Here is a 23928-nt window from a genome sequence, read left to right on the forward strand (position 1 = left end):
TAATTTAAAAAAGTTAGTTCAACTTAAATTTATTTTCATGTATTGTTAGGCAAGGGGATTAAAAAGTGACTTCATGCATAATATCCATCGTGATTTCTTTAATAATCTAACTATTCCCTGGTGGCATGTGTTCCCTTAACCCATGATCTTTGTATTCTTATACTGTGATTTACATTAGTTTTAGAACAGATCTCTGTACCTTTTGAAAAGAGCCAGTTTTCCAAAACTAGCACACACGCTATTGTGTTTCATTATGGCATTTTCAAACAAAATCTGTTTTTGCTGATTCTCCTTCCTCTTCCTCTTTCTCATACCCCTGACCACCCCAGTACACTTAGATCCCCTCCTCATCACCTCTTTTTCTGCTTCACGTTCATATGTCATGTTGCTCTTCCTCGATACCTTTTTCCCTCTAGTGGTCTTCTTTCTGATTTCCTAGCCTATATCCATACTTACACAAACTGACACACACATTATATCCACATTCACACCCACTGATACACACACATTATATCCACATTCACATCCCCTGATACATACACATTATACCCACACTCACACTCACACCCACTGACACACACAGAATTATATCCACATTCACACTCACTGATACATACACACATCACCATTATAAGCTAGTTCCAGTTGAAGAAAGAAACTGAAGAAGAGACTAGAATACAAGAAGACTTCTCAGGCTCATAGACTGGCAGAATTAATATTGTGAAAATGGACACACTACCAAGAGACATCTACAGATTTAATGCAGTTCTTCTCAAAATTCCGATGACAACAGTCACATGACAGGAAAATAATCCTAAGTTTCATATGGAAGCACAAAGGTCCTGGATTTCCAAAGCAATGTCGAGGAAAAAGAGCAATGCTGTGGTATCACCACCCCTGAGTTCACGTTATACTACAGAGCTGGTCACAGGCACACAGACTGGTAGAATGGAATAGAAGACCAAGAAATAAGTCTTCTACTTTTGTTAAATATATAATGCATGTTAAAACATCTATTGAGAAGAGGCAGTGTCTTCACTGGGCAGTGCTAAAAGAGCTGGGTACCCACGTGTAAAGGGATGACACTCCATCTATCCTTTCACCAAAAAAAAAAAAAAAAATCAAAATGGATCAAAAACTTTAATGTAAGAACTGAAACTTTGAAACACAAGAGAGGAAAAGATAGGTGGAACACTTTAAGACACAGGCATAGGCAGGGGCTGAGAAGGACTCCAACAGCTCAGGAAATCATTTCAAGAATTGACATATGGGACCACCTGAAACCAGAAGCTTCTGTATAGCGCAGGAAGCCATCGGCAGAGTGAACAAGAGAAAATCTCTGCCAGCTACGTATCTGACAGTGGATTAAAATCTAGAATATGAAAAACTCAGAAATTAAATACCTCCCCCAAATGTCAATCAATAAACAGGCAAATGAAATGGAAGTTACTTCTCAAAAGATGAAGTACAAATGGTCGATGAAAAAACAAGAACAAAATGTTATCATTTAGACATTATCTGACCAGGCTCCTTGGGAACCTTGCAGCAAGCAGGCAGTACCTTGACCTGCTCAGGGTCCTGACAACGTCATCCTGCGTAGCCCCGTGTGCAGCCCATTTGTGCATGCGCCAAAGCCCCTTACTACACCCCCTTCCATTGCTCTTCCCCCGGGGCTGTGTCTGCGCCTCCTCTCTTCCCCTTGCCCATCTCTTCTTCTCTTATAGCCAGAGGCGCACTCTGCGTTCCTTCTTCCCTTCCCTTAATAAAATCCTCTACGTGAGCGCCGTCTGCATGGTGTGAGTGACTTTCCACCGTGTCCCTAGGCTCCCACCCACTAAGACCACCGCTCTCCATTTTTAAAACACAACATAAAAAACAAACAAAAAACCCCCAAACTCTCAACATCAGGGAAATGCAAATCAAAACTACACTGAGATTCCTCCCATACTGCTGTCAGAAATGTGAACTACTGTAGCCTCTATGGAAATCAGTATGAACAGTCCTCAACAAACGAATAAACAAACAAAAAATCTAAAAAAACCTATGATCCAACTATATAGCCATCCTGGAATATACTCAAAGGAACCTAGTCAACATAGTATAGATACACTTGCTCATCCGTGTTTCTTGTGGCACTATTAATAATAGCCAAGTTATGTGGTCAGCCTAGGTGTTCAGCAACAGACGAATGGGAAAAGAAAACACACACACACACACACACACACACACACACACACACACACACACACACATGGAGTTTTATTCAGCTATAAAAAAGAGTGAAATTATGTCATTTGCAGGAAAATGAATGGAATTGGAGATTATTATGAGTTATTATGTGAAAAAAGCCAGAACCAGAAGAACAAATACCTCATGCTTTCTCTCATATGTAGAACCTAGATTACACACACACACATATGCACACACACACACACACACACACACACACACGCACGTATATGGCATGAAAATAGAAGGGGCGCCATTTGGGAAGAGGAAGGGGATTGGTGGAAGAGGGCAGGAGGATCATGGGGAGTGTGGCCAGCGCACGTGATTCAATCACACAGAAGCTCATGACAGGCCCCATCACTTGTAATGAAAACACATACATTAACAACTAAACAACTAATTTTGCCCATTTTCTTGCATATGAGCTTCAGAGCAATGTGATATATTTCATTAATTGTCCCCCGGGGATTGGAAAAGAGGAGCAGCAGTCATTTTCAATCCCCTCTCAGGTAGAGGGCAAGACTCAGTGATGGAAGTTCATAGCGGCTCCTCAGGCAGGAGGGCCAGAGAAACAAGCCTCATATCAGGCCCAGATTGCTGTCGTGTGGGGGTGGCCTTCCTCCCCTGTTCTATGAACCCTTCCAAGTTCAAGACCAGCTGAGGATTCCTTACCTTGGCTACCATGGCGTTGAGGAAGAGGTCGGAGTCCCCTTCCAATTCTTTTTTCTCGTCCAGCAGGGTGGGGTCATCATTTGGTGGGATCACAAACACAAAGTGCTTCAGGACCTCAGTGGCCGCCAAAGACTGCCTCTTCGCTGGGTAAGAGAGGATGGAGAACAAGGCAGGAGCTGGAATGGGTGGTCCAGAGGACCCCAGGCCTAGGATGTCCAGGATCTAAATGAAAAGCTTTGCATTAATTTCCTGTGCCGATTGTGTGCCAACGCTACGTCCCTGTCAGAAGGAACAAGGGTGACCCATGCAACCTTCTCTGCTATCAGTGTTCACGGGAGACTCTAAGGGAAGGATGGGCCTCCGAATTGGCTCGGCCAGGCTTTCCAGACCATCCTGGAGGTTCTTGCTGTGGGCTGTTTATGCACTGCATTTCTCATAGCCTTTGTCACACTTTATTGTGACAATCTGTTTGTCTTTGCAAATAAGACTATAAACCCCATTAGGGCAGGAACTAGGTTGATATAGCAGATGGCCTAATCCTCCATAGGGCTGTTTAATTTAAACAGACCCATTCTTAAGGTTCAGATGTCTGTAGCATAGATCTGGTTCATTAATTCTCATATTGCATGTTCATTTTTCTTTAGATATTCTTCCCTCCAAAGACAAACAAACGTTGGGTTGGGGCCGGTTATATACAGCAAAGAGAAAAACCTATCAAACAAAACAAAGGTTCTGGGTTTTCCCTCTCTAGGCTCTCATCTGTAATACACGGGTCCCCTCCAAAGCAAGGACTGGAAAGAGGGCAGCAAGTTCCCTCCCAGTTTGCAGGAGTCCTTAGAATAAGTACTCAGTGTCGAGATTATCATTGCAATAGTAAAGGCTATAGCCTGTTCTGTGGACTTAGCAAGCAGCCGCGTAGGCCTACCAGTCAAGACCTCCATGTAATTTGCATCCCGTCCCATGGACCACAGAGCATCCTGACACGGAATTTGGAGTTGCTTCCTAGGATTTACAGTGTCCACAAAGAAAGCCTTAAGTCAGATACCAGTTATTAAATTAACAGTCTAACCAACCTATGGGTCCGAATGTCGAGGTACAAAACTATACAAGAAGATGTTCTTGGCAAAAAGGAAAGAGTTTCCCAAGTCACCACTGCCCCAGTCCTAAACCACCAGTTGAGGTGAGTTTGGAAGGCACAATACTTTTGTTGGTAGTAGTGAAAGGCTACCTAATAGATTACTTCTCATCCCAGTGGGAAGCATGTGGGAAAGAAATTTTGGAATGGACAAGTCTCTCGATTGACTCCAAAACATATCTCTTATTCCCCTGGGTGCTAGTGCTGTCAATATTAATGATCGGCTGTACAGATGCCTTTTAATGAGGCCAGATAGTAGGAATAGACTGGCGGGACTATCTATGGATTAAAAAAGGTCCCTTTAGGCATCATTGTTGCATATGTAAGGAGGCACCAGAGATCCATTGAAGGGGATATGAACTTTCAATACAAAGAAACATGTTTATGTTAGTTAGCCCAGCCTCCAAGCCTCATTTTGTTTTACCCCACAGAAGCCTTTGTACCTGATCTCCTTTGGGAAGCTTGTCGCTCTCCAGGGCTTGCTTCCAGCTTATGCCTTCGAAGTCAGGAGTGTGGATGCTGATAAAGGGCACCCCCAGGTCCTTCTTCCCCTCATGTTCCTCTTCCACTTCCCCTTCCACTTCGTCACTTCGTTCCTCCAACGCCCGCAGCTTCTCCAGACGCTCCCTCTCTGCCTTCTCCCTCTCCAGGCGCTCCTTCTCTGCCCTTTCCTTTTCCAAGCGCTCCCTTTCCCGGTCCTTGCGGCCCCGGCGCCCACCACCACCTGATGGAGCCTGGCGTTGGTCATCAGGCTCATGGGGCACCTCTTCCATGCCTGCATGAGGCATCTGGAGCCCTTGCTTGCGGTCCCAGTACGTGAGGATGCTTTGGATATCCTTCAGACACAGGTCGTAGACTTTAAACCTTTGTGCCAGTGTCTTGTCAGTATCCTTCAGGAAGTCTTTTTCACTGTCCTCTTGTTCCTGGGTAATAGGAAATCCAAATGCATAGTCAGTCGTGTGTTTCTTTCTCCTGGGGGACTCTTCAATTGCTGGCTGCTCTCTGACAGAAATTTTCCTTTCTATCAATTCCATCTTCATTTCAAACTTGGCAGCACTGAGAACCTAGAAGACAAAACATATGAATTATGCACCAAACAGCTTTTTAAAGACAAGCAAAACTGAATGCCGGACAGCATGGGACATCTTGTTTCACCAAGCGGCCTACGATTCAGGTACCTCCCTAGGTACAGTAAGTATGTGTACTTACTGTGTGTATGGTGGGGAGCTTCATTGGAACTTCCGCCTCATGGTTTTACATTGCTGATGTGGGCTCTGCCTCGTGAATTTTGAGATAGGTGCCCAGGCACTTTTAGCACACATTCCTGCTACAGAGCTACTGATCTGAAGGACCAATAGGAAAAGGCCAGCAAAGCGCGGTTTCCGTATATGCTTTCAGATGCCCCGGGAGTGATCAGAGAGGGTGATGGTTCGAGTCCAGCAGTGTTACAGCTTTGTGACCCTGCCAACAACCTAGTCCTCTCTGTATAATGGGGATAGTAACAAGTACGTCGAAGGACTGTTAATGACAAGTGTGCAGATTCATACGAGTAATTTACAACAGCCTCTCACAGAGCAAGGGTTCTTTTAGCGTGAAGTTATTAAAACTACACAGCTTTGTATTGTATTTCTGGGGACAAATGGGAGTTTAGAATCTGGTCACACTTAGGCTTTGAAAATGTTTATTTATTAAAAGTTATTAAAGTTATTAAAAGTTGTCTTGAGCTGGGCATGGTGGTATGTGCCTTCAATCCCAGCACTCGGTAGGCAGAGGCAGGCAGATCTCTGTGAGTTCAAGGTCAGCCTGGTCTATAAAGTGAGTTCCAGGATAGCCAGGGCTACACAGAGAAACCCTGTCTCAAAAACAAAAAAAAATTATTTATTCAACAAACTTGGTATATATACCAAAACCAACGCTCGCCCCCTTTTCTTACCGTGCTTTCAAATATATTTTGTGGGCTCTGATTTTTTTCTCTTTGCTTGGATGAAATCCTTAGGTGGTCCCATCACTTTAGGGGAGCATTCTTAGGCAACAGCAAATCCAGTCCAATCTCAGGGCCACTTTGTTCAGTATAGCCCAGTGTCCCCCTTCCCAGCTAAATTGAGGGCTGTTCCAGGCACGGAGTCTTGAGTGACCAAGGGCTGGCTTTCCCCTCTCATCTCACTGTGCCTTTTCTACTCATTCATGTTGAGCACGGCCCAGCAAGCTGGCCACATGAAAGCACTTGTCAGAGCTATGAATAAGAATTTCAGCACCCTACTTCAGCTCATGTAAGAGGCCTCAGTCTGCAGAGCCACTGTGAGGACACGGGAGATGGTATGGAATGGGGTACCAGGTTGGGAGGGGGGACTTTCAGGTGAAGATTATAGAAACTCAGCATAGAGTAATTGGAGGCTGACAAAAGATGGCAAAGAATATGGGGAGATTTGAGAACATGGGTAATGAGCTTGAAGCAATGGGCACAGAAAGAAAATACATATATTATTCTATACATGTGGGGTATTTATAAAAATCAGTCATGTAGGGGGTTACACGGCAAAGCCCAGAAAATACAAAGGATCAATAGACCGTGGGACATGTTCTCTGTAGCCAGAAATTTGAAAAAAGATGCCACAAATGAAGCCTTTTATTTTGAAATTGGGTAATACACTCTGAACAATCTCTGAGTTAAAAACTACAAAGAACAGTCAGAAAGTTTTGGAAGGAAACAGTGATGCCAGCACTGCATGTCAACAACACAAGGGTAGGTCTAAAACAATGCATCTGAAAACGTGCTCATAACTTTCATAAATTAGAAAACAAAAAATGAATAACATTAATATCTACCATAAGAAGTTAGAGAACTGAAGAAAAACAGAAAAAGAAAGAAATTGTGAAAAGATCCAAAGAGAAACTAATCCGAAAGCAAACCTGTGACGAAGACAACAGCTGTTTCTTTGGAAAAGAGATGGAAATAAACATTTTTGGAGACAGACTCTAAAGTAAGCAGGCTGGCCTTGAACTTGCAATGTAGTAAAGGATGAACTTGAGCTGCTGATCCTCCTGCCTCCAGCTCCTGAGTGCTGGGATTACAAATGTGTGCTACCAAGTCTGTTTTTTTTTTTTTTTTTTTAATATGAGGTGCTGGGAATTGAACCTAGGACTCCATGCATGCCAGGCAAGCATTCTATAAACAGAGCTGTAGCTACATCCCTAAGATAAAAAATTCTAACAAAATTGAAAAATAATGGAGGTTATGAATGAATAATAAATAACGTGTAGTATGACAGTAAGGACATGACTACAGAGTTAGAAGCTATTTAAAGAGATCGTAAGGAAGATAACATCATGGATTACTTTATGCTAATAATTAAAAAGTGATAAGATGACTACTTTTAAAGAAAACTATGATATCTCTTATGATATCCAGGGAGCAGAGAGAAAGCAGCAGCGGAAAGGTCCAGGAAGGAGCTATATCCTTCAAAAGCACTTCCTCAATGATGTACTTCCTAAAAGTCAATTGAGTTTCAATGGATTAATGCATCGATGAAGCAAGTGTCTTCGTGATTTGTCATTTCACAGGAGTCCATCAATGGCAACAATACTTTCACATGTGAAGCTTTGGGGAACATTTTTCTTCTCTTTCCTCATTGTCTTCTTCTTCTTTTCTTCTTCTTCTTCTTTTCTTCTTCTTCTTCTTTTCTTCTTCTTCTTCTTCTTCTTCTTCTTCTTCTTCTTCTTCTTCTTCTTCTTCTTCTTCTTCTTCTTCTTCTTCTTTTCTTCTTTCTTCTCCTCCTCCTCCTTCTCCTCCTCCTCCTCCTCCTCCTCCTCTTTCTCCTCCTCCTTCTCCTCCTCCTCTTCTTTTTTTTTTTTTTTAGATTCAAACCGTAACAGGATAAAATGACCAAGTGGGAAGAGAAGAGGCTGAGACTGAAAACGGACAGTGAATGGGATTAGGATTAATGATTTGGGATGGATGGAATTAGGGCCAGAAAGGAAAGAGAGAGGTGGGAGGAGGAAGAGTGAGGAGGAGAGAGGAAGTGTGCCAGGAGAGGTAGGCTAGGACATTAAGAGAATAGTTCAAAGGTTGGTACCATTTATAGAAACCCCAATACGATACCAATAGAGTCAGACATTGACATGTGGATGTCTGATGTGGACATGAAGAGGCTGCTGGGGATTATGATCAATGGGTATGACCGACCGAGACTGAAGCTGGGGTAAAAAAAATTCCCACTAAAGCATTGGGAATTGAGCAAGTAGAGCCAGACAGAGAAACATTTTGGAAATTTTAATTATGAAAGAACAAGAGAAACACAGTGCTAGTCTGGGAAACACAGTTTTAAAACTGCGGGGAAGGATACTTTGTGTTTTAAAACTGGGTGGTTCTCAAGCACGCCAGTCCTTCCCCATCATCTGGCACCCCCTGATACTTCCTTTCACTTCCAGAGGATGTATCTGGTCTCAGCTGGCTTTCCTTAAGATAGCATTTTCAGACCAGATGACTACATTAGACCAAGAAGGGTCTCAAGAAGTCTTCCCAAGGAATATGGTCAAATGTGTTTTGTGCTAAGCTCAGGTGCCATACACACAGCGTGTTCCTAAATAGATGGCTGGGTTATGGTCCTTCCCACTCAGTCTGAAGTCATCAAATCACCCTTGAAGGTACTTGCCCTCTATCCTGTAGTAGGGACATCAGAGGGGCAGGGCTCAAGTCACAGCCACTTCAAGTCACAGCCACTTGAGTTAAGAGGGAAATCTACATACTTTCACTTAAAAGCCCCAGCAGATTCTAGCTGGAGACTATGATGCAGTCAATGGACAGACTTCTAGGCTAACTGTGCTCTCAACAGTCTCTCTCTCTCTTTTTTTATGATGTGTGTAATGTTATCTTTAAAAAGTAAGTTTGGGGGATGGTGAGATGGCTCAGTGTGCTAAGACACCTGCTGACAAGCCTGATGACCTGAGTTTGATCTCTATGGCCCATGCAATGGAAGAAGAGAACCGATTCCTGAATATTGTCCTCTGACTTCCATTTGTGTGCTATGGCACACACACACATGCACACACCAATAAATATAAGTGTAATTAAAAATAAAAAATTGGGATGATAAATTGGCATAGGTTAATTTGATTTCCCCCCCCAATAACATACGGAGGTATTGGTTGGTGAGGAACTAGAGGCACCCAAAATAAGGAAGGCTATTGCCATTGCTCTTGGTTGCCTATCATAAATAGATATGAAGATGCTATGGCTAAGATGTCACATACTTTAGTTGAAGACATAGAGAAACCAAACCCACATTGATCAGGGAATAATTATCTCCTCACTGGCTGTCTTTTAATGTGTCCTAAGGTGCTGCTGGGGTAGAAAAGACACCAATGATCTTACCCAGCATTGGACTGCATGCTACAAATGACCTGCTAGGCAAGATGTACCCACTGGTAAAATAGTGGCAAGACTGTTTACGGGAGTAAGCAAACGTTCTCTTGACTGGATTTAAGGCCTGCTCCAAAGGAAGGAATTCATACCTGGTATAGGTTGGCAAAGGGAAGAGCAAAGACTATGCTAATACATTACTGGACAGGGTTCTGGGACTCTGGCTTCATCTGTGAACTGCAGGTGGGGACCACTGTCCTTCAGAATGCACGGGATGTTAAAATGCATGACCAGGTAAAACACAAACTCAGCACCTACATAGAGTCAGTGCTTATAGCACTGGGCTTGGTCCTTCTACCTCCTGCCCTACCATAGTATCCATATAACCATAACATGGTTAGTTGGGGTTCTGGAGGGCAGTGACACTGGGCTGGTTTGCAGGTTACAGGGGTGGTCCCTTTGCTTCTCAGTAAGGAGCAAGTAAGGGCTGCTACCGGCTTGTTTGTGGCTGCTTGTGACTTCTTTAGGGGTGGCTCCTCCTTCACGGGGCCCTGTTTAGGCCTTTTGATCCTTCGTTTCAGCTCATCCTCTTCCTTCTGCCGCTCCAGCTCCTGCTGCAGCTTCTTCTCGTGCATCTCCTTGGCCAGCCTTTCCAGCTCCCTGCATCAAGCCACAAACAGAAGAGAGTTCAGCGCCTCCTATTTCACCTGCCCAGCCAGGACCGCCAGGAGGGGGGACCCTGGGCAGAGCTTTCTTGGAAGGAAGGAAAAGAGTGAGTGAGTGAGTGAGTGAGTGAGGGAGGGAGGGAGGGAAGGAGGGAGGGAGGGAGGAAGGAAGGAAGGAAGGAAGGAAGGAAGGAAGGAAGGAAGGAAGGAAAGAAACAAACAAAGGGACCACAGCTATCTTTAAAAGGTCATTCAGCAAATCTCTGATGAACTGATTGCAATTAGAATTCTTTAACTTCTCTGTATTTCTAGTCCTGTCTCTTTTCATGGGAAAGAAAGACAAAGGCCGAGAATATGCTGATCATTGAGGAAGGACGTTCAAAGATGGGTGTGGCACCAGTGCAGTGCTGCTCACTCCCCACATCCTCACATCTGATGTTCAGACAGGAAGGGATGCTGTGCTTTCCTTGTCAGCCCCCTCCACAGCTGGCTAAGAGCAACGGTGCTGGTTCTGGAAGGCCAGCCCTCCCTTCCTGGTTGTTTTTCCCCCTTTGCTCTGTGCATTCAGCCATGTCAGCCCCTACTGCGGATAGCACAGCGACATCAAAGCAGGTACCACATACAAAGAAGCGAGGAGATGGCACTTCTGAAAATGGCTAACCCACAGCCTTTCAACTTGGGGAGCACATACTAGATGGGGTTGTGTAACCGAATCCGGTGGTTGTGAAAAATTTGGCAACAGTAAAAAGTTTCTGGATGTGCAATAGCCAAAAATTAATTAAAAATAAAAAATACCATGTAGACTAGGCTGGCTTGGAACTCGCTGAGATCTGCCTGCCTCAGCCTCCAGAGTGCCATCATGCTCAACGTAGCTTTGGCTCTGAACATACAACCTACCCATTGCGCTGTGCATGCCATCATGCCATGCATGCAAAGCCAATGAACCTGCTTGGCTCAGGTTCGAGACTGCTGTACGATATGAATTGCAGGGATTTTATTGTACAAAGTTCTCTGCTTTTGTATAAACAGAATAGCTTAATTATGGAAAAGAAAGACTTCAAATATTTTCTAGTCATTTGTTAGCATGGAAGTATCAAATTAGTATATCACTACGTTAGAAAGATTGATTTTAAGAACTGCTGTTTGAGTTTCTGGTTTGAGTTTCAGTTTAAAAGAATCCTGAAATGAATTTTGGCTTGAGACTAAGGCAGAATTTCTAGAAAATTTTGATAAACAAATAGACTTCTGATATTTTTTACTACATATTTATGTGAAAATGTTCCCAACATTTATTATTATAAAATAAAAAAATTAATTCTGAAAAATGCTGAAGATCCTCTTTGTCCTTCAGTATCAAAGATTTAATTCTTTACATAAAAATAAACAAGTAGCTGGGCGGTGGTGGTGCATGCCTTTAATCCCAGCACTGGGGAGGCAGAGGCAGGCGGATCTCTGAGTTCAAGGCCAGCCTGGGCTACAGAATGAGTTCCAGGACAGGCTCCAAAGCTACACAGAGAAACCCTGTCTCGAAAAACCAAAACCAAAACAAACAAACAAACAAACAAACAAACAAACAAACAAAACACAAGTAACTGGTTGTGGCAGCACACACCTTTAATCCTAGCACTTGGGAGGCATAGGCAGGAAGATCTCTGTGAGTTGTGAGTTTGAGGCCTGCCTGGTCTACATAGTAAGACCCTGTCTGAAAAGAAAAAGTATATACATCTCATTACAATGCAGATTTACTTCTGTATTTAATAATTAGTAAAATTATATATATACCAAAGAACTGTTTTAAGATAAAATTTATTCTAAATTATTCTGATACCAGAGACTGTTTGGGTTGCATATTAATTTGCCTATATACCCTGAGGTCATGTAAACATCTCTTAGGTAGGACAGACTCAAGCACACAAAAGCTTAGGAAGCCCTGATTTACCTATCTCTTCACCCCCACGAATCTGTAGTTGCTCCTGGTTGCTGTGACTTGCTGTTCACTGAGGCTATATCTACGTCCTTCATGGTGTGTGTGTGTGGGTGTGGGGGGCCGGGGGGCGGGCATGTGTGCCTCTGTGTGTGTGTAGGCATCTATAAACAGCCTGTTGATGAGCTCTGGGGCTCAAATGTGCTCTATGAAGCAGATGCATGAAGACAACGAGTACTGCAGCCTTGGTGATGAAGGAGTATCTCCAGGGTGCCAACGCTAAGCTTGCTACGCCTCTTGATGGACAGACATTTCTCTTATGCGGGGGCGGGGAAGGATGAGGCTATGCTGTGGGGGGCAGGCAGGAGATATACAACCTCTTTCAGAGTCAGTGAGAGGAGTCTAGAGGCAGAGGAAGAGGAGAAAACGGGCGTATATCACAGCTGAGTACCATGGCTCGGCGTCCTCTAACGTTGGAAACCCCAGAGCACAATGGGCAGTGGTACTGTCCATGTCTGTGATGTCTGAAGATAGGAAGGCTGTTTGTGAGATAGACAGCCTGAGCTTGCAGGCCCGGCTTTCTGGAATGCTACATGGTGTGTGTGTGTGTATGGGATCCAGTTCTTGGTCCCTAGTGATGGGCATTGAGTGAATGTGCTTGTTGACTGTGAGCTGCCCAGGCTGAGGATCATACAGAGGCAGCCAGATGTGGGCTTAAGAAGTGGGAGAACAGTTAGGTCACTATACCCATGTCAACAGTGTGGTACCTGGGTCATCAGCTGCTGACACTTAGTCACAGAGGACAACAAGTGCTACCCAGAATTCGTTTGCTACGGCAGCCAGTGGGACCTTAGGAGAGCACAGAGACATGAAACCCTCCCTGCTAGTCTCAAATGCCCCAGCAGGAGGGAGCAGAGGATAGCAGGAGATACCCTGAAAGCCTGCAGCAGCTGGGGCCCTGGGGTAGCCAAATGGGTTTCCCCACCCTCCCCTCACAGGTGTCCCTCCAGGTCTTCTGTGGTTGCTGCTGTCTTTCTGGAAGATAAATCAGAGCAGAGCATATACCCTACCAACCCCGGTCTCCCCATGAGTCCCTCCCTCCCCAGGGAACAGCGTTGCTCTGGCCAGCCACTGGTCTCACTTTTTCTTTCTCTCCCGGAGTGCCTGCCGAACCTCACGGTCAAACATGATTTTCTCTTCCGGTGTTAGGGCATCATATTCTTCCTCATCTAATGTTTGGAGACGCTCCTTCTCCTTCGCAGCAGCCTCCTTGTGTTTACGCTCTGTGGAGTGAAGGGGGAGAGGGAGGGGGAGGTCAAGGTCTGAGCATCTTTGCCCACACAGTGACAGCGGGAGGGGGCAGGAGCACAGATGGGATCCCCGGTCCCTGCTGGGTTTCCTTTATCTCTACAGTGCCAAGTTTGGGTTCCATCTAGGGTTGGCTGAGGAGTGGTCCCCAAAGACACCCAAGTCTTAATCCTTACACTTGTGAAGGTGGGCCTTTCTGGGGCAGAAGGACTTCTGCAGACAGGACAGAATTAGGCAGAGTCCCCTGAAAAGATTCCTTATGGGAGGGAGGCAGGAGCGGAGAGGGTGAACAGCAGAAGCAGAGAGATGACAGAAGAGGCAGCAGCTCTGTGATGGGGGCTGCAAGGAAGGGACGTGAGTCGAGGAATTCTAAAAGGTGGTTTCTGAAAGCTGTAAAAGGCAAGGAGCAGGACCCTTGCCCACCGCAGCCTCTACAGGCCCACAGCACTGCTAATACCTACGTTATGACTTTGACCCCAGAGCTGTAACATAATAAATCCATGTTGTTTCACGTCATCAAGCTTGTAATTTCTATGGTATTAATGTCTGTGTCTCCCTACATTCACAGATAGAAACCTAACTCTCAATATGAAAGTGTTAAGATGTGGGGTCTTAGGAGATGAATAGGTCATAAGGGTGGGGCCCTCATGAATGGGAATGGGATTAGTGTCCTTTCAAATAAGGCCTGAGGGAGTATGCCCTTCCTACCAGGCCAAGATTCAGCAAGAGGGCACTGGGACAGAACACAAGCTGGTCCTCACCAGACACTGATTCTGTGTCAGAGATACGGATTCAGCCCAAAGATCATCAAGAAAATAATAATAAATAATAATAACAAGCCATTTCTCTCAAGTTGATCATTATAGAAAACTGTTCTTGATAACTAGGAAGCAGGAGGTTGAAATACTTCAAAGGAGCATGCTCATGGTTCCTGATAAGAATATGAGGAGGAAGCAGACTGACTTCTGTTCATGAACGAAGTCTGCTTTAAATGCCCTTACTTTAAAATGCTGAGCTGGGCAGCTGGTTCCCTGAGAGGAGAGCCCAAGTGAAGCACAGGTATGCATCCAGAGCCCATGATTCTCAGAGGCAGGGCTCTACTTCCTGGGGACAGTGCTGACAGCAGTCCCCAAATCCTCACCCACATGCCATGCTTTGCTAACCTGCTTCTGACTAAACTAAGACTAATTCAAGTAACATTGTTTTTATGTTGTTGTATCTATTTTTCTTTTTAAAATTACATTATTTACTCTGTGTGTGCGTGCGTGCATGGGTGTGTGTGTGTGTGTGTGTGTGTGTGTGTGTGTGTGTGCATGCGCGCGTGTACGTGTGTGCACATGGGCACATGTGTGCCACAGTCCACATACAGATATCAGAAGACAACTTGTGGGAGTTGGATCTCTCCTTCCACCACATGGGTGGGGCCCAGGGATTGAACTCAGGGTGTCAGGCTTGGTAGCAAGCACCTTTACCTGCAGAATCATCTTTACGGCCCTTGTTACCTATTTTTAAATCAGTTTTTTAAATGACTAATTTTTTTCAGGCCATTGAGGTAACGAGTGAAGCGGCTCCCCTCTGAATGTACTATACTTGTAGTCTTGCTATGGAGCCCAGGCTGGCCTTGAGTTTACAATCCTTCCTACACCTACTGAGTGCCATCACATCTGTCTATCATGTGAGCTTGAGAAGACTTTTGTGTCGTGGGGCTACATTGTCTTCATCTGTAAAATAGTAATCTTCACCGGTGAGGATGAAATGACCCAGAGTGTACCAAATAGTCCCGTTAGCTCGAAGGAACTGCATATTGCTTTAACTGGACCAGCAAGCAAAGCATCCCAGGCCAGGATGTGCCCACAGTGTGTTTGTTCTGCTTAGCCTGGTTACAATTAGAAGCAAGTGCTCCAGTCACTTCCCAGGGCAGAGGTAAAGTGTAACAACGTCATTTAAGCCCATTGGATAGATTATTGTACCAGGGAATCGGGGTGAAAAGCACAAGGCCCCTTGGCAAGGAAAGCCCTGTTGGGCTTGGGAAGGACAGCAGGGAGGTTGGGGGCCTTGCCTTCTAGCTCCTTTTTGGCCTTCTCCTGGGCTTTCATGGCCGCATAGTCCTGAGCCATGTTGAGGACATATATGTGCTCCCGGCTGCCTATGGCCTTTAGCAGGCAGAGGAGGGCGGAGGGCGCACTCCGAGCAAAGAGCGTGTCCAGGCTGTCGAACACCACGCCTCTGAAGCAGTCACTCAGCTGCAAGCAGAGAGAACAAGATGGTTAGTGCAGCCTGGAGATCAGCTGCTCTCTATGGAGAGAAGGTGTGTTCTTTTGTCATGGTACGCATACCCACCAGGCTCCAAAATAAACATCATGAAACCAAAGTCCAGGCGCTGACATGAAATGAAGGAGCTGGGTTTGTAGAACTGACTGGTCCCTCCAAACAAAAATGAAGACTAAATGCCCAGTCAGCTATGAAAGTGTGTAATGGCAGGTGATTGGAGAACAGAGGGTTTATTTCGTCTCTACGTGCAGAATAAAGGAACAAAGAAAATGTCAAAAGGTCTAGAAATATCCACGAGGTGTATGAAAATAAGATGCAAAGGAGAGAAAAGGAAAGAGTTCCCACGGACAAAGAAACAGGTGGCAAGAGCAGATGGGCCATCTGCACTTCTTTTTTTGTGTGTGCATGTGTGTGTACATGTGTGTGCATGCTTGTGTACAGGTGCACATGCATGCAGACGCATGTGGAAGCCAGGGGACAACCTCGGGTGTTATTCCTGGAGAGCCGTCCACCTCTTTTTATTTATTTTTAAAATAAGGTCTCTAATTGGGACTTGGGGTTCACCGATTCTAGTAGACTGGCTGGCCAGTGAGTCTTGGGGACCCTTTGGTCTCGGCCTCCTCAGGATTACAAGTACACACCACCACACCCAGATCTTATGAGGTGTCCGCTGGGAGACCCCATTTGGGCCAACACATCACCACTAACCTTGTCTCTGAGGCCCACATTTTTCTTAGTGGTCCACTGCATTGGAGCAGAGTGATTTTGGTGATACGACCATGGAAGAATGGTTTCTCCTGCAGTGTGGTATTACTCAAAGGAACTCAGTGGAGCCACCAGTGGCCAGAAACAGGCAAGAGGAATCCCTGGCACTTAAGTAGGTTACCAGGCAGGTGTGGCTGATGCTTGTAATCCTAGCACTAGGGAGGCCCACTGGGGTCTCTGCATCAGCTGGCTAACTAGACTAGCCAGAATTGGTAATCTCTGACCATAACTCCATAAATAAAAAGTTGAGAAAGACACCTGAAATCAACTTTAGGCTTCCACGTGTACATGAACCTCTCTCCCCTAATCCATATGCACACACATATACAAACATGTGCGTGAGCGCACGCGCGCGCACACACACACACACACACACACACACACACACACACACACACACACACACACGAAAAACGTTCACTTAAAAGTGGCCCAGTGTGAGAAACCAAAGCAAACACATAACTCTGGGGCCTCCTTGCTCTTGCTGGTCATGACAGCAGAGCAGTTATGCACGTTTTCCATGCGTGTAGTACTGGAGAGTAAACCAAGGCGCTGGAGAGCAAACCGAGGCCTCAAGCAAGCCAGGCAGGTGCTCTTCCACTGGGCTGCAGCTCCAGGCCCTCAAGTTCTTAAAGAATGCGTTGTATTGGTTTTGACCTTAAAAGCAGTATGCCCTTACAAAGAATTTAGCAAGACAAAAGGAGATATAAACTCCATCAAGCTACTGGTCAAAGAGAACAACGCTTACCTCATAGGTAGGAGTTTTTGCTTTTTCACCATGCATGGGACGTTATTTGCAAATATATAAAATGTAATTTTGCTTTACATACTAATCTCTTTCACATTACATACTGAAAACATTTTTGTTTTTTGTTTTTTGTTTTTTGTTTTTTTTTTTTTTTGGTTTTTCGAGACAGGGTTTCTCTGTGTAGCTTTGCGCCTTTCCTGGGACTCACTTGGTAGCCCAGGCTGGCCTCGAACTCACAGAGATCCACCTGGCTCTGCCTCCCGAGTGCTGGGATTAAAGGCGTGCGCCACCACCGCCCAGCCCTGAAAACATTTTTAACAGCAGTTTGCAGAGACCCATGTTTTATTCTGGAGACAAGATCTCACTATGTAGCCTACCCTGATCTCAGATCTATACCACCACCCCGCCCCCACCTGCCTGTCCCAGCTTCCTGAGTGCTGGGATTTCAGGTATACATTACCATGCTAGTCACATTCTAACGTTAGCTGCTTACATTATACTTTTTAACCCATCACTCTTTTTGCTTTATTTATTTATTTATTGATGTGTAATCTGCTCCTTGGATCTTTAAAGAGTGGCCTCAGGCTGCAGGAAAGGCAGAGGTCATGGGCAAGAGCTCTCAAAGGGATAAGGCTGTTGAGAGTAAAGAAGTCCACTTTTCCTCATTGAGACCCATGGGCTCTGAGCTGCTGAGGGTGGCTGATGGCCTAGCATCTCCACGCACAGCATGGGTTCAGTGTGTGAGTTCCAAGCCTACAGCTTTGTGTGAGTGGGTGTGCACGCACCTGTATCCGCTCAGCCAGGATCTGAACGAGGAGATCCTCTGGGAGCACACAGCTCATCAGCCCGGTCTCACCTCCGATACTGGCGCTGACACTGAGCCGCCGCTGAGTGGGCCCCATGAGGAGAGGGCTAGAGGGAATCTGATGAGTGAGAGAAGAGTCGCAAGTCAGACTCTACCTTTGCCTCAACAGCTGTCTCAACAAGCCATGTAGCATCCAGAAAAATCATACAACTTCTGTAGGCTCCTTATTTATAAATGAGGACTGTGTTGTAAAATGCAGGATTCCTATTTTCTCCCAAGAATGGCTGGTAGCTTCAAGTAGGATTATTGTGGGAGGTGTTTTTTGTATGTCCTGAACTGTGTTCGACTGTCCATTCACTCAAGAGATATTTCCTGAGCTCCCATCATGCACCAGCCCTTCCTCGTAGACTAGGGATCCAACAAGAAACAGGGCTAACAATGGTGCTGCCTACATGGCTCTTAACATTCTCATGGGAGACATGGAAACTGAGCACTTCCCACAGGAATCAGTAATATTACTGGCTGTGAGGAGCGTGGTGGGGAAGTGACCAGACAAGGAATGAAGAGCAGTGATGGGGGTAGAGGATGGCCATGGCGAGATTGTATCACCTGGGCAACATGACCGAATGAGATAACACCAAGAGAAAGGTCTTTCTGTGAGGAAGTGCAAGCTACCTCAGTGTGTATGAGATGATTTGGGAGCACACAGGAGCTCAGTGTGTGTGGAATCCGGTAACCAATGCGGTAAGTGGAATGGAGATGGGGGATAGATGTCTCAATGGAATTGGTGAAGGAGATTGGGGGCAGCCAAGACAGAGAAGGCAGTTGGCACAGCCATTCTTTGGAGGAATTACAGTGAAAGGATCTCAAGGATGAGTTAAGAGCTGGAGAGGGATGCAAGGTCATATTAAAAAAAAAAAAGGACACATTGCAAAGAAGGAAAAACAGGAGCACAAGGACCATGGTAGGAATTTAGCCCCTGGAGGAAAAGGGGTGGGGTCCAGTGCACAGGTGAGAGGTCAGCTTGGAATTTGAGCAGGGGCAGGGACTCAGCTGCTGGCAGGGACAGTACTGGGCTACGGAAGCCTGCTGGGAGATGCGGTGGTGAGGATGAGGTCATTGTCTTCCGAGCTCAGCAGAGAGATTGTCAGCTGAGGATGAATGAAGAAGAGTGTCTTAGAGTTCAGGAGAGCAAGGAGAGCCATAGCATGGTCATTTTGAATGGAGGGCAAACGTCTATGGCAGACATTGGGATGTGTGGTGTTAAATCTATCGAGGAGAGACAAGTAATTTTTCTAGCTATGATCAGTTTGGTCTGGATGGAATTGAGTCCACTGGGGCTGGAGACTGACTGTCTGGAGAATATAATAAAGGAGAAGGTACAAGGGAGTGTGGACCAGGGGATCTCCAGTGAGGTGGGCAGAGAGAATGAGGACTGGAGGTTTCTATGGGACCAGTTACTTGAAGACGGTGGTTGCTGTGTTGGGTCGACTCTCCACCGATGCAGCTTTCTTACCTTTGCCCCTCTGGCATCCAGCTGGGTACCAACAACAGGAAAGTACTTGCTGGGTACCAGATGGCTTCACACTAATTTCTGAAGGAGTGGCACAGGGATAGCAGTCTCCTGCTAAGGACAGCCACAGACACAGAGGGTGCTGGCCTAGCTGCAGGATGCCAAGGAGGAGGAAGAGGAGGAGGAGGAGGAGGAGGAAGAGGAGGAGGAGGAGGAGGAGGAGGAGGAGGAGGAGGAGGAGGAGGAGGAGTAGATCCCGACCCTCTTCCCAGGGATCCCTGCATACCTGTGGTGTTTCGGCTTGGTGTGGATGATGCTGCTTCTGAGACCCAGACCAGTGGCTATCCGCCTTGCCTTTGGGAACCATCATGCTCCCTCGAACACTCTTTGGAGGTTTAAATTCCTGGGACCCGAGAGTGAGTTCTGAGGTAAACTTGCTCAGGTTCTCAGTGCTTAGTCGTATTGGTGCAGTAATATTTTGGAGCACTGAAGACTCCTGAGCTATTAGGAGAAGGTGGATTTTTAGTAAAAGTCATCTCACAACGTGAAGGAAATCACCGTGGGGATGGTACCCCGAAGCCTGTGTTACTCTTATGGAATGCTGAACCATCTTCTCATACAGCTGACTGACCTGGGTTCGAGGAAGAGGCTCCACTCATCAAGCACTGAATGACGGCTCACTTGGGGTCTGGGCTCTTTTCTGCCTGCATTAGTTACCTTCTTACTGTTGTGATAGAATACCGTGACCAAAGGCAACTTAAAGACAAAAGTGTTTTGGCTTATGGTTCGGAGAGATAAGAGTCCCTTATGGAAGGGAGGCATGGCAGCAAGCATCAGGAACAAGAGCCGGGAGATCACATCTCACACAGGAAGCTGAGAGAGTGAACTGAAAGCGGGAACAAGGCTATAAACCCTCAAAGCCTGCCCCTCGTGAGGTACTTCCTCCAGGGAGGCTGCGCCTCCTAAAGGGTTCGGAACTTCCCCAAACAGCGCCACCATGGGGGACGTTTCTCATTCAAACTACCACACTGCTCATCCTTTCAATGGTCTGTGCCCACTTTCTTTGCCAGCCCAGAGGCCAAGAATTTCTTGAGTTGCTTGTGCATAAGGCCTTGCCTTGGAAATCTGACACTTTACCTTTTTGAGATTGTGGGCAGTGGTAAGGCCAAGGAACAGCTGCTGCGGCAGAGTTCTTTCTACCCACAGCAGAGCCAACTCAAATGATAAGTGAGTTAAGGAAGAAGCGTGTGACTGTTAGCAAATATGACTATTCACACAGTTCATTTTTTTTCCGTTCCTGACTCCTCTTCCAAGCAGACTGCTACCCTCTCAGCTCCCTCTACTGAGATACCTTCTAAACTTTCAGTTATTTAAAATCTATTTCGAAAAGCTCTTGCTGGAGTACCTTTGTGCTGCCTCAGGCTTCTGATATACTTGCCCTGTTCTCATTGTGCCCCCAGGGACTGTCTTCAAAGATGGACTAGGCACCCTGAAGGGGACCGGGATGGAGAACATTCTTTGCCTCCTAAGCTAAGTAGCATCCGAGGTTCTCTAGCTCTTGGGGAGACTCATACTCAATGTTCCTGTCAATCATCTCAGCAAATAAGTCTCTGGAGTTCCCTCACAGCTACATTTCACTCTGGCTTATTGTTTTCTGCAACTCCCTCTGCCCCTCTCCCAGGATTTGTATCTGATGGGGGACTAGGGAGGCTGAACCCCCCTAGTGGAGTAGCCCCAGCTGAGTCCTGTGGCAGTTAGAGAACCTGCTGGTCCTCCACTCGCCACACCTCTCACCATGCCGTCACCACACCCGACGCCTCCACTCTGCTTGACCCAGCTTCCCTCAGAAGAACAGGCCACTAAACTCTCACCTAAGTCTCGACTACTGTTCACTGTGGACTCTCTCTGGCTCTCCTGCCCACCCCTGTTCTTCAGCGACCGTACAATCTCTTTAGAGTGTCCACAGCACTCTCCATATTTCAACAAGAGCTTCTAGGTATGATCTTAGCAAATGTTTTAATTTGAAGGGATGACTTCCTTTCTTTTTTCCCTTTCTCCTTCCCTTCTTCCTTTTCTTCTTTCCTCTCCCCTGTCCTGTAATCATTTCATTTCTGTCCCCTTTACTGCTCAATTTCTCTAAACAGCGATCCAAACCACCACTGTCTCGGTTAGGGTTTCTATCACTGTGGTGAAATACCATGAGCAAAAAACAAGTTGGGGAGGAAAGGGTTTATTTGGCTTACACTTCAGCATTGCTGTCCATCACTCAAGGAAGTCAGGACAGGAACTCAAACAGGGCAGGATCCTGAGGCAGGAGCTGATGCAGAGGCCACGAAGGGGAGCTGCTTACTGGCTTACTTCCCCTGGCCCGCTCAGCCTGCTTTCTTATAGAACTCAGGACCACCAGCCCAGGGATGGCACCACCCACCATGGATGGGCTTTCCTCCTTTGATCACTAAATGAGAAAATGCCTTGCAGCTGGATCTCATCGAGGCATTTCCTCCACTGAGGCTCCTTCCTCTGATGACTCTAGCTGTGTCAAGGTGACACACTAAACCAGGCAGTAAAAACACCGTCACAATAATGTCTATAATTTAAAAATTTCCAATAGCCACATAAAAGAAAAAAATCAACTAAAACGGTATATTTTATTGAAACTGTTACATGGCAATGGACAGTTCAATTTGTAAGCCAAGCATAAAAACTGACAGTCCTGTTGTGTATTCTCCTGTTCACTCTGCGTCCTCAGTGGTCCAGCGTACACTATGCTCTTCTACCTCAGCTAAGCTTCAACTAGCCACAGTTCAAGCACTCGGTATCTTCCTGAGGCTAGTGGCTCCTGCTTGGCAGAGGCAGGCTTGGACTTAGCGACCTCCTTCCAGCCTGCTGACTGTAGCAGGGTCTACCCCTTCCACTGAGGCCCCCAAAGACATCAGAAACCTCTGGACCTTGAGAGACCATCGTAGGGCTCATTTCCTTATAGCTTTCAGCAGGCTCCAATTCTGCTCATTTATTGGTTCAATGACTTTTTGTTTTTGAAAATACATCTTAGTCAGGTGTCAGCTCTATGCCTGACATTGCTCCCATCTGGACTGAGAGCAGAGGAGACAGACAACAGAACAAAGAAAGCGAGATGAGAATAGAGTGTTCATTAGAGCAAAGGGTTCCAAAGCAAGGAGGCAGAAGACGTGAAAGCCTCGCTCACATGTCTTCCTCCCCGCAAAGCTGCAAGGCTCTCCCCTTCTCTCTCCAGTGCCTGTCCTGATGAGCCCCTGCCTTTGGGACCCCACCCCCAGTTACGTGTCCCCTGGCTTTTCTTAAGGGCTTCCTCTTGGGGGCCAGTTCCACCTTGTCCAGTGTCTGCAGCTTTCACTTGACAGACAGACTGCCCCAGCACCATCTCTAGCTTGATGGTACTTGGTTCAGGAGCTCAAATTCATCATTTTCACCAGGATGCTGACATAATCACATGGATCATTTGTTTGTTGGAAAAGAACATTTAAAAGAGTTAGAATTATGGTCGGGCAGTGATTGTACACGCCTTTAATCCCAGCACTCGGGAGGCAGAGACAGGTGGATCTCTGTGAGTTCGAGGCCAGCCTGGGCTACAGAGTGAGTTCCAGCACAGGCTCTGAAGCTACAGAGAAACCCTGTCTCGAACCGCCCCCCCCCCAAAAAAAAAAGTTAGAATTATGTATTGCCTGGGATTTTCCCTGTAGAACTATTTCTCTTATCTACTCAGCAAAGAACCTTGCTTTCTCCCATGAGCATTCCAAGTGGAGGGACTGAGAGTTGATCAAGTAGCAGCCAGCTCTAAGCAGGTCCTTTGCTTCGAACTCAATATATTCTTTTCCTTGTGCAGCTGCTTTCCTGACCTGCGGTCCTCAAATGACCGGATGGAGGCAGGATTCTTGGCTTGTAATGGGAAGACCACACTAGGTCTCTCTATGACAAGATCCAAAAGTTCAATCCATCTCCTTATGCTGCCTCCCCCCGCCGCCAGGATTCCTTCCATGGCAGATGACGCCACTTTCCTAGTTTCTGTGGCTAGAAGTCTCTGTGATCATCCCTGAACATCCCCCTGCTCCTTCAATTCCACACCATGCAGGTAGACACAGAGTCATCTGGACCAAGGCCATTTCCCCCTGCTTTTCTATCGCTCCCTTTACATTATGAAAGTCACTTTCCTACTATGGTTTTTGGACATCTGGAAGACAGGCCACAGTCAACCCCAAATTCTTCTTTTTCAATAGAGTTCAAATTCCTAATCAAAACTAATTACAATTGACCCAACTAGCCTTCCCACCTCTGAGTTACCATCAGTTTCCCTGATTTCTTGTCCTTGTCTCTGTTTTTGCCTGTTAACAGTCACCTGATCCCCAAAGCCCATTTCCATGAAGACTTTCCCAGTCACCTTTTGTTGGAAATGTCTAGTCTCAAACTTGCTCTCTCCCAGGAACTGAAACTTCTATGGTTGTGATATTTTCCGGTGCTGAATGAGCTCATCTTTGGCTCCCCTCCAAGTGTCAGTCCA

General features: G+C 46.0%; 1 protein-coding gene across 6 annotated transcripts in view; it reads right to left on the bottom strand.

Moving 5' to 3' along the window:
• Hydin (HYDIN axonemal central pair apparatus protein) overlaps nt 1–23928 on the bottom strand; it is a 365841-nt gene that overhangs the window by 79769 nt on the left and 262144 nt on the right. For all 6 annotated transcript variants that reach the window (XR_008215695.1, XM_052727909.1, XM_052727907.1 and 3 more), the window contains 7 exons: nt 19681–19895; nt 17862–17999; nt 15352–15535; nt 13126–13267; nt 9890–10055; nt 4480–5100; nt 2902–3123 (listed from right to left, as the gene is read on the bottom strand). Coding sequence is in view for 5 of the 6 variants with exons in the window: in XM_052727909.1 (XP_052583869.1) it covers nt 2902–3123; nt 4480–5100; nt 9890–10055; nt 13126–13267; nt 15352–15535; nt 17862–17999; nt 19681–19895 (1688 nt within the window). In the remaining variant the exon portion in view is untranslated. The remainder of the gene's footprint in view (nt 1–2901; nt 3124–4479; nt 5101–9889; nt 10056–13125; nt 13268–15351; nt 15536–17861; nt 18000–19680; nt 19896–23928) is intronic.

This window comes from Peromyscus californicus, unplaced genomic scaffold (assembly GCF_007827085.1).
Source record: "Peromyscus californicus insignis strain IS unplaced genomic scaffold, ASM782708v3 Scaffold_8__1_contigs__length_139910024, whole genome shotgun sequence".
Classification (NCBI taxonomy): Eukaryota; Metazoa; Chordata; class Mammalia; order Rodentia; family Cricetidae; genus Peromyscus; species Peromyscus californicus.